The sequence below is a fragment of the Peromyscus eremicus genome, chromosome 8a, assembly GCF_949786415.1.
Source record: "Peromyscus eremicus chromosome 8a, PerEre_H2_v1, whole genome shotgun sequence".
NCBI classification, from domain to species: Eukaryota; Metazoa; Chordata; class Mammalia; order Rodentia; family Cricetidae; genus Peromyscus; species Peromyscus eremicus.
This window is the reverse complement of record NC_081423.1, coordinates 29,284,701-29,296,024: the sequence shown is the minus strand read 5'-3', so window position 1 is coordinate 29,296,024 and position 11,324 is coordinate 29,284,701. Positions and strand designations below refer to the sequence as shown.

The 11,324-nt window shown below is 41.4% G+C and overlaps 1 protein-coding gene across 2 annotated transcripts in view; it reads right to left on the bottom strand.

The window, feature by feature from the left end:
• Window positions 1-2,402: 2,402 nt before the first annotated feature.
• The window catches only part of Clint1 (clathrin interactor 1), a 62,874-nt gene continuing 53,952 nt past the window's right edge, over window positions 2,403-11,324 (bottom strand). The window contains exons 9-12 of one of the 2 annotated variants that reach the window (XM_059270380.1): window positions 8,738-8,812; window positions 5,266-5,552; window positions 3,795-3,999; window positions 2,403-2,767 (exon numbers count right to left, since the gene is read on the bottom strand). In XM_059270380.1, coding sequence (XP_059126363.1) covers window positions 2,421-2,767; window positions 3,795-3,999; window positions 5,266-5,552; window positions 8,738-8,812 — 914 coding nt within the window. In that variant the 3' untranslated portion in view covers window positions 2,403-2,420. The remainder of the gene's footprint in view (window positions 2,768-3,794; window positions 4,000-5,265; window positions 5,553-8,737; window positions 8,813-11,324) is intronic. The other variant, XM_059270381.1, reaches the window with a different exon arrangement.

Sequence of the window (11,324 nt, the reverse complement as noted above, 5' to 3'; positions counted from 1 at the left end):
TGGTGGCTCACAACCATCTGTAATGAGATCTGGTGCCCTCTTCTGACCTGTAGTCATACATGCTGTATACAAAATAAATAAATACATCTTTAAAGAAAAAAAAATAATAAACTACTAGGTAACTTTCCTCATTACATAATTTATGGACTAAAGAGATCCAAATCCTTAAGGTAAACAGGCCCCTAGCAGTGTGGTGACATATACCTGTAATCCCATACTCAGGAGGCTAAGATGTTGGAGGCGGGCGGGCGGGCGGGGCGATGCAGGGAGACTATCTCAAAAGGAAAAACGAACTGGACAGGCCTTCACTGAGGGAGCACTTAGCCTTTCTCTGTGGTGGGTTTTGAAACAAAAACTACTTTGGAGATGGCAAACTAAGTGTTGAGGACCAATGAGAAAGGGGAAGGGGTCCTTCATGTCCTCAGAGAAATAAAGAAAAGCAGGGGCTGTAAAAATGTGTTGAAGTAAATGCTATCAGAAAAACCAAAACGAAAACCCACAGCAGCAAAAACACACTCAGGTATAAAATATTTACTTCCTTTAAGAACTATATATATTTGAGAAAGTGAAGACATACTTCTCAATTAAAAATAAACTAAGATTACAGGGATCAAGCGTAGATGAAGACAGCCTACCCCTGTCTTCAGCAGAGGTTGGCTGGATCGCTCTGAAGTAACAACATTTGAAAGCTCCCATTCTTTGAAACTAATTTAAACACACAGAATTGTTGAAAGATTAAAAACCGCAGTCAGCTAATTACACCCTCTCTCATCTCTTATTCAGCAAATGAATCACTTTTCCTTCCCACTTAGCTGAAGTACATGGATTTCTGCCTAATTAGAAATGTTGTAGATGGGACATTAGCAAGAGCAGAGCAGGGCAGGGTGTCTCTGCTGCTTCATGTTTAATTCCTGACAGTTGAGCCTGATAGGAAAGAATAGAGAAGTCATTAAATAATTTTAAATTATTTATAAAAATTACTTTGCCCAAATTATAATTATTTTTCCCCAAATGGCCTCGCGTCTAGTGGAGAGAAGAGGCAGTTCCACGTTGATTTTAATGAACGTTTTAATGTTATATATAACAGAACATCATGAATACAATGGAAACAAAGTTGTATCAATTGAATAAAAAAATTTCCAACATAAATTGGGGAGGTAATAATTTGATACTTATAGTATTTATTTTAAAAAATATTCCCAGCTTGAGGTTGAAACATTTAATTTTGCATTCCAAACTCTAGCATCATGATTTTCATGTGAGCTTAATGCAGAATCACAGCAGAAAAACAAAAAAGAATTTAATTAATTTCCTTTATTTGTCACTGAATCAATAAAATCTCTGACTGCTACAGGTCTCCTTTAATAATATATATCGAACTTCTATTGGAACCATATTGCTAATGCCGTATTATAGACACTCGAAACCCAAACAAAACAAATACTGTATAAAATCTAAATGTGAACATTGCTGAGTCCTAACATTTATATTTAACTTAAGGTTTTAATGCATTTTTACCTTTCAATTTTTTGAAAAGACACCAGAAAAGATAAAAATAAATATTTTTTCTCTTTTGACTGTTTCTGACTTGAATGATGGCTACAAGGATACGCACGGAAGCAGCTTTGCCAAGTCGATCACTGCGCAGAGAAACCAACCACTGCCCCAAACAAACACCACACAAGGTCTTCCTTCTCCATCTTTTAAAGGAAACCACAGAGCAGGCCTGAAAAAAAAAGGTTTTCCCAGTTCTGCACAGGGTAATTACAGAAGGAGACGTGGGTGAAATCCCAGCTGTTACCAGCTGTGGAGAGAGGGTTCAATTCCATGAAAACTTAGATGGTGTGTCAGCAGTGCTGCTGGAACCTTGGCAAAAGTAAGTACATCAGGTTACCTTTGATTTAGCCATAATCACATATGTATGCCTTTTTTTTTTGGACAAAAATATATATTTTTATAAAAAACTGATCATCCAACTTTAATGATTTCATATATGGACTCGAGAGTGGTACTAAAGGAACAGACCCAGTTATGACAAGGCGATTGAGGGACAGAAAAATCAAGTTCCTCAGGGAAAGCAGAGTATCAAGTTAGAGTGGAGCACACTGACTCAGCCCTGCGCGGTCCTCCCGCAGACTATCCTGTGACACGGGCTCTCCGACTCAGAACGGCCTTCAGGGCTCCTCGCCCCGTCAGTGGCGCACCTTCACTGGGGAAAACGATCCTGACTGCCTCGCCTGAAGTGCTCTTGTGTTGCTTCTCAAACACAGACACTTCACTTTCTACATCAGACTTTTTGGTTCTTTCTGTGGGCTATTTAATTAACTGATAAAAGAAAAGGGAACTGCTTAGCCTTTTCCATCCCAACATCACCTATTTGCAGCTACACATTCTTCTTCCACTTGCTGCTTTATAATCTTTTATTTGCTAAAGTTGGCAAAGTTTGCAAAGGCATCTTGCTTGGGTTGCACAGTTCCAGAAGGCATGGCCATGTTGGGCATACCCATTCCCATTGTGCCCGTCAAGCCCATCCCTGTGGCTGACATCCCCATGTTCACGTTCATGCCCACCATGCTCTGGCTCATCACTGGGGTGTTTGCCATAGGGGCCATTCCCATGGTGCCTGTCATCACACTGGGCATGTTCATCGGCATGGGTCCCCCCATCAGAGGGTTAGTTTGTGGCCGGACAGGAAGCATGTTTGATGGAGAACTGAGGTTCACTGCTCCAAAGCTTTGAGTCATCATATTCAGGGGCTGTTGCATATCTACCAGAAGAAAGGAGAAAAACAAATGACTTTAATAAGAGTGAATTCTTAAGGTTCATAGAGCAGAAAAATTAAACTGTCAATACTTCGAAACCCACTAAACGAAGTCAATTAATTTGTCCTAGTTACATTCAACAGATATTCAGCAGATGTTGCCTTGGTCTCCTAGAGACAAAAACATGACCCCAAACATCCCTACAAAATCCATTGCTGAATCCTATCTTACAACTGTCAAAAGCCAGTGTCTACCCTAAGTCTTAAAAAAGTTTATATTCATTGACTCAAAATATTATATGAAGGAAAAAAGCAGATGTACAGAATGTATACAAATTTTTTTATTTATAGTTTTTAAAAAAGTTGAACTTAATTTAAATGAGTTGTGCACTGGTATGAGGGGAAAATCTAAAAATCATTTTTCTCTGAAAATGCTCAACATAGGAAAAACCATCATATTAATGTTGTTAAATGGAAACAGTAAGAAACAAAACAGTATAGACATCCAGATTATCACTCAGCACACTGAGAGAAGACCACATCCATGAAGCGGGGGGCCCTGAGCTGGGGAGTTCAGATGGTTTTGTTTGCAAAAACAGCTGTATGGTAATTTTGGAAAAAACAACTTTCTATTTTGGATCACTAACAGAGAGTCCACTGCTGTAAGGATGCTAGCCAAGAGTTGTACCATTGAGCTGTATCTCAGTGCAGGTTTTTAACTCAGTCTTGTCATGTAGTTCAGGCAGTCCTTGAATTCCTAAGCCTCCTAACTGCTGGGATTAATGGCATGCACTGCACTCAGAAGTATTTTTATTTTAGAGATTAGGGCCTTAGAACTCATAAATCTTATATAAGAAGTACAATACAGAGTCAGTGTGCTGGTAGGAGGGGTACCAAGTGAACACTAAGCAGATAATCTTAGGTGAATATGGTTATCTTCACATATACCCCCACCTGTCCCCAGTGGACACCATCTGTTTTTATTTTAATGCAAAAGATATGAAACACAGATGGGGCATTTGAGGTAACTTACTCTGTTGTTGAATCATTGTATTAAGTGATGGCTGCTGGGGCTTGGAAGGCTGCATACCAGGTAGTAAGTTGTCTAGGCTGATGTTGACACTGGGGTCAGACCAAGTAGAGGGCAGGGTTTTGCTGGCCGACTTCTGGACCATATCTGCATTCTGATTATAGAGAGGGTTAGGCTTCTGCAGCACTGCACTAACGTTCTGCAGAGGCTGGAAAAGAAAAGTATGTTCTAGAAATGCTCAGTTATCAGACAACAACTTCATCACATAATATCAAATAACTGGATGCCTTATGTTAATGACTTCAATGGAGCCCTCTGAAGACTTGGGTATTCTCCAGTAACCCAATGCCCAGTTCTCTAGAAGCCACTATCTCTGAAAAAATGCCCAGGGCAATCACCAACTTCAGGTTAACATAGCCCCTGACCCCCAGGAAAACAGACTGAGCACACTCCAAAGGGCAGCACCTGGGCGGGCAGCAAAGACCCACCTGCCAGGCTAGCACAACTGAAGGTGGACAGGTAGAAATGTAGCTGTGCAAAAGAGAACGCAGGTCTGTCTGCTCATGGTATAAAGCCCAAGCTCTGTGCACCTCTCCTGTCTCGAGTGAGCACCACCAGCACCACTTGATATACACAGGGACCGACAGAGGAAATTCAGGAGAAAGAAGCAGAGGTGCATGGTGGCTACGAAGGAGAATCTTAAACGGGACAGAAACAAGGACAGGAACCGGAGAAGAAAACTACCACGCCAAAGGGCCAGAGAAGGACAACGGAGGCTGAAAGCACGCCGCTGGCCCTTTCACAGTCACCTTTCTGCTTCTTTCTTCCCCTCCTTCATCCCAATACCCCAAGGATGAGGATCTACGCATTAAAACAAGTGATTAGCATCAGAAACACAGCAGTAACTCAGTCAAAGCTAGCAAGGTCCAGGTACAACCCAGACGCTTTCCCACCTCGGTCTGTTCAAATTCTACTGTTATGCAATTTGTATTCAATGTCTGAAATGTAAATTAAAAAACTCTCGATAGTTTTCCTTTACGAAAATGAAGGTGGACAATAGTCCCAGAACAGGGGTAACATTCATCATCGAGACAACGATTTTCTACATGAGCAATGATGTACAGAGATACTTTGTTAAAGACAGAACTGGAATTTACTATTTTCTATGGGTCAAACAAAGTATCCATTCCCCCAAAACAGTTTTGTGGACCAAGAGGTTTCAGCATGTCTTTGTGCCAGGCACCATGCTTGTTATTTTCGGAACGGTAAGTAGGTAAGAAGGCCTTGCCCTTTAGAACACACATAAACAGGCACAGCCCCGACCTCTGCTGTGCAGTCAGGTATCACCTGATGGGGTTTAGGTCCATGGCGGGCTATAGGAAGGAGGGTTTCTTGTTGCCTTACACTAACCCATCATCCTATTAGACATCTTAGCAGGTACAGTAACAGTTCCCAAGGGAAGCAGACAACTTACCTGTGATCTTGACATGGGCAAACCAAGCCCCACAGTGTTAGTGCTCATCAGAGAGAAATTCATACTCTGGGAAGACGTCATGGTTGCCTGGGATGAGCCCATAAGATCAAACAAGTCTGAAGAATTTGAGGCAGCAGGAGGGGGGCCTAGAGCTGGCTGTGAGCCACTGATGAGTTCTACCGCAGGCTGTGGGGCACTGCCAAACAGCTCACTGCCAGAAGCAACAGGGCCTGATGGGGCTTGGTTGAAGGCACTCCAGTCACCAAAGTCTCCATTCCCACTTGTTGCTGTTACCAAGAAAGAAAGGAGGCAGGGTAAGGAGCACTCTGAAGTGCACAGAGCGAATGCAAGCTCTACGAACTGCAACTAACTCAAGTTGATAGGAGCCCGCACAGGTCAGCATCTGTGAGCCCCGTCCCATCTGGACAGCATCCTTCCCCATGAATATTCCAAGAGTCTTAACAAGGCGGCAGAGAAAAGAGTTAGAACTCTCCAAATAAAACCTACCTCTTGGCAGGTCTGTTCACGATACACAAAAAGCACCATGAAATGACTCCAACCAAGTCTTCAAGAGTTAAACATGCGGGACTCAAAAAGGGAGGAAATTCTATACTGGCTAACTTCCTGCTGGGAGTGAGGGCAGCTCCACAGTCAGAGAGACCCATCTTTGCTCATCATTTAGAAGGTTCAAAGAGAAATCCAGCTGCAATTAATATCTACCTAACTGCCGAAACTCCAAGTTCATGATATAAAATTTATTAAGAATGAAACAGAAATCATGAAGGATAAAAAGCTAATAAAGCAAAGTGTGGGCATTTAATACACTTCTGTTAGAAGTTCTGACTCTGCTTTTGTTTCCATGGACAACGGAAGGGCTACCACCTAGACTGACCTCCAGCATGCTGACTGCTCAGTGTATGTCACTAACTAGCAAGGGGAAGTCAGGTTAGTCTGAATTTAATGCAGTCTGAAGGGGCACATATTGAAGGCTTGGTCTGCAGGTTGAGGCACTAAGAAGTGATAACTATGCTAAGTTTATCAATGGGCCAGTCCAGTGATGAGTTCATGCAGAGTAGGCCATTCGGAGGTGGGGCCTGGCTGGAAGAAGGGTATGCCTTTGAAGGGTATATTCTGTCATGGCCCTTTCCTGGCAGCCTCTCTGCCTCCACTATAAGGATACCAGCCTTTCTACCACAGACCCACAGCAAGAGCAGCTGACCCTGGAGCCTCTGAAGCTATTAGCCAGATAAGCTTCTTCCAAGCAGTCTTCTCAAGTGTCCTCTCACAGTGATGGAAAGCTAACACCTCAAGCTAGCATTAGAAAGTAATCAGGAGGGGCTGGAGAGATGGCTCAGAGGTTAAGAGCACTGACTGCTTGTCCAGAGGTCCTGAGTTCAATTCCCTGCACCCACATGGAGGTTCACAACCATCTGTAATGAGATCTGGCACCCTCTTCTGTATACATAATAAATAATTCTTTAAAAAAAAAAAAAGTAATCAGGAAGAGTTCACACATTCCAGAGACAAACTAGTAAAAAGCAACTTTAAACCTGAGCTAACCAGCTAGCTCCTCTAGACCTGACTTAAATCAATACTGTAAAGATGGAGTAACAGCATATGCAGCATTATCTGAGGTTGGATAGGATTCTTTTGTAATGACTTGAACAATTCAAATGAGGGCACCACACAGAAATGTTGCATCTGGCTTCTGGAAAAGCTGATAACATACATAACATTAACTATCTGGAACACACTGATTATACAAACAAGTCATATTTCAACATTCCTTTGACTAGGCTACACACGACTCCAAGTAAATACACCTTTCCTTTAGGAAGGGACAAGTGCATGAACAGGAGTCGGGGGCAGTTGAAAAAGCAGAAAGTGAAGAAACAGCCAAGTAGAGACCATCGTCTGGAACTGTAAGAGCACAGCTCCACGGTCTTTAGTTTGGGGTACATGTCTAGCCTAAAAGGTAACCATCCCAGCAGCACTGTCTCACAATGCTAAGTACAGGAGACCAGTCACATGATGTCTTGAAGACTGCACTCCTCTATTACTGTATTAATATGCAGCATCCTCAGGTGAGAAACCCCAAGCTTGCTGACAGTTTCAGGTAAGAGCGGGCCACTATTCTTTACTTAGGGTTTTACTATAACCTGCTGTTAATCTTTACAAGACACTGTATTAACCATTTTTCCAATTAGCTCTTGATTATTAGATGTTTTAAAACCATTTAAGTAAAGGTGCTGAATGAACATAAACTTTACCCTCATTTTCTATTTGCAGGATCCATTAAGCAGAATATGAGTGGAAATGGGCAAAGCATGTTGCCCATCTGAAAACTCAGCACTGAGATGATTAATCATGCAAGGACAAGATTTCAAGTGGTGCAGACACTGTTCAGAAATGATTAATCACTGTTGTGGGTTCAGCCCCTGTGCGGTGGTGATCAGACTGTATTAATCACACATATATGGATAGAGATGTATGAGAAGGCTGAACTAACATATTCAAGTTATTTGCATACTAGACACCTTCATATACATAAAAAGTCAAGGATTACCCAGGGAGCCTGTACAACTAGGCCATGTTTACCTTGTTTCTCTTCCACTTGGATGTGCCCACAGTAAGGTACCAGCCTTGGAAAGGTGCTGCCACACTTCCAGAAGGAAGCAGTTAATTACACAACAACTCTAGTTTTGGGGGGAAACACTTGGAATTTATAGAAGGAGGTTGTCAAAATAATGCAAACTACACTCAAAGTTGTGCATTTTCCTTCCTAAATACTCTATGAACTTACATAGATATTACTCAATATAAAATTTAATCCAGCTTATTATAGCAGCAATAGAGTCTATAAGAACTGAAGAGTAACATTAACTCAGTTACATATCATTTCTCCCCTGCCCCTCATGCTTTTGATTCTTAAAGCTATTTTTTAAGTGCTGGCTCACACTGTGGGCCACCTAGATTTTATGAAAAAAAAAAAAAAATCACAATTCCTTCACAACCTGCAGAAAAAAGACATAAGGACCTCAGTCTACACTCTTACCTATCTCTACAGACATAATATCTATATAAGGAACCACGATAGGGGGTGTTTATCCTTAGCTTGAGAAAGCTGCCCATTTTCATTCCTGGAAAATCAGGTCCGCTAAGGGAAACACTAATTACTGTATTTTTGCTCTAAAGTGAGACCCCGTGTACTTACACTCATCCCTGTAAAATTAAACAAGAGTGTGTTATGAATATGGGTAGTTTTTGTTGGCTTAGCTTGAATATATACAACTAAGTTAACTCATCTTGCATACCTAAGACCCTGACCCAATTTATCTTGTGGACAAATTGATTGGGAATTATGAATTATAAATACCACCAGGATTAAAAATGCTGACTAGTAGCTGTGTGTGTGAACTTTTCTGATAGTTTTTAACAGCCTTTGGTTGTGGACAATCAAATCATCTCATACCTTGGGAAGGGAAATTGCCTGATGCAGCAGCTGAGCCAAAGTCAGCAAATCCCCCGAATAAATCAGTTGATCCTCCTAGAAGGCAAAAATAGGAACAATGTTTAAATGCTCGAGCTGTGGAACAATTATAAGCAATTTCGGGAATCCTTTTCAAGCAATACACAAAAATATGCCACGGGAGAGGCCCATGACCATCATACAAGCTGGCCTGCTCACCTGTGGTTCTCCCAGGCATGGTTCTTGGACTCTCAGACTTTGATATTTCTTCCCCCATTTGTTAAAACTTCCTCTCTCTCTCTCTCTCTCTCTCTCTCTCTCTCTCTCTCTCTCTCTCTCTCTCTCTCTCTCTCTCTCTCTCACACACACACACACACAATGAAATTAACCAGACCTAATGTCCATGTAGCTCAATGAACTTTTATACAGTTAAAACAGCCATTCTGAATCTGTAGATCTTCACATGGCTTTACTATCAGATGTATTTTTATGCATTTAACCACCACCAAAAAGTGAAAATTCCATGTTGGAGTTAAAACCAGAAAAACAATTGACTGTATATCCTCTTTCACAAATGGTACAGAGCAAACCATGAAACAAAGAACTAGACACACTCATGAGGGAAGTCTGTACATTTCAAAGTTAAAATACTGTTTACTTTTATTTATGTGTGTGTGTCTATGTGAGTGTCTGCCACATGTATGCAGGTGCCCAAGGAGGTCAGATGAGGGCATCAGATCTCCTTGAAACTGAAGTTGCTGTGGGTGCTGGGAACTGAGACTTGGGTCCTCTATAAGAACAGTGTATGTTTTTAACCACTGAGTCATTTCTCCTGCCCCCATATTTCAATGTTATTAGTTTTTGTTTTGTTTTGTTTGTTTTTCAAGTCAGGGTTTCTCTGTGTAGCCCTAGCTGTCCTGGAACTGGCTCTGTAGACCAGGCTGGCCTGGAACTCACAGAAATCCACCTGCCCCTGCCTCCTGAGTGCTGGGATTAAAGGCATGTGCCACCACTGCCTGGCTTATATTTCTATGTTTTAAAACAAAATCTTGAGAAAAAACTTGAAATCAATTTAGACATACAATGGGAGAAAACTCAGTGTGATAATGTTCACTGGGAAGTCGTTTTTTCCCTCTTGCTCACTCCACGAAAGATTAATTTTTTTTAAAAAAAAACCATATGGGGAAAAATGAGCTTTTTGCCACTACTTATTCTTCATCATCATCATCATCATCATCATCATTATTATTGCGTGTGTGTGTGTGTGTGTGTGTGTGTGTATGTGTTGTGTGTGTGTCTCATGCACATATGCTCTGGCACACATGCAGAGGTTATAGGTCAGGATGCAGGGACAAATTCAGGTCATCACATCTGTGTAATCTGAGCCAACCTGTCAGCCCTTGTTACTACTGCTAAACTGTTTTTAAAATGGCAAAATCACAGCCACTGAGTCAATCTCCTTTGCAATTTGTACACTACAAAGGTAAGAGATTTAAGATCTAAAACTTTAAGCTGCTGGCTTTATTTTCATACTTAGATTTCCCCTCCTAAGAGTCAGAACCTTCGAAGTCTAGAGCGGCAGCTCAATGACAGTGCCTTTAGTGTTGTGTGAACACGACACAGGTCACATCACAGCTGCGTAGCCCGCAGTGCCTAGAAGCTAGCCAGGTGGGACTGCAACATCTGGGCAGCACTCAAACACCACCAGGGACAGCTTCCAACATCTGGTGCCATTTCTGAATTGCTTTATCGCTGCGAGACATTCTAGCCCATCTGCTACACTCAGCTGGGTTAATTAAAGTATAACCCCCACCCCTTCTAAGATGGCCAGCGCAATAAAGGGAAGAGTCAGTTTCTGATACAAGTGTGTTGCTCTTTCTTTTGAATGTACATTTACTGTAGCCAACTATCAGCAGGCATACCTAATTCCTCCTTCCTTCCCCACAATGCACCATCACAGACACTCACAGATACATCCTCACAGCAGCCAGCTAGTGCCCACCACAGGCTCTGCACTCCTACCAACACAACAGCTCACGTGACTATTTTAACATTCATCCAAAGGACAGTATCAAAGTGATTTGGTCTTTTGTTTTGCTTTCCTTATAGGTATATGGGACAAGATAAAATGCTATGAGCATAAAGAGCAGTGAGCTAAATGTGCATGCTTACAGACAAGCACATATTAATAAAAGTTAGCAAGGAAATGAATGTTGCAAAGAGTTAATGCTTAATATTCATGTTTGTTTTCTATGTTCCTTCATGTTAAACATTTTGATCAAAGTGTACTGCTAGCAGAATAATTTCTATTAACAGTAAGGGATTTCAAAACAGATTATTTTAATTTGCTTCATGTAAGCAATGAATAAACACTAGTGAGTAATTTTTAAGCTAAGCAAGTAGAGACCATCAAATCTGAACTAGTCTACGATTACAAAGAAAAATTCATGCTGCAGATAAAAGCAGTGAAGAGCACAGATTTTAAGAAACTTTTCCTGAATGTGGTATTTCAGATGTATTGGTTCTTCCTCTTCTCCCACCTACATGAAAACTATACACAGCAACTCCTACCTGCTCCACCCACTCAAGT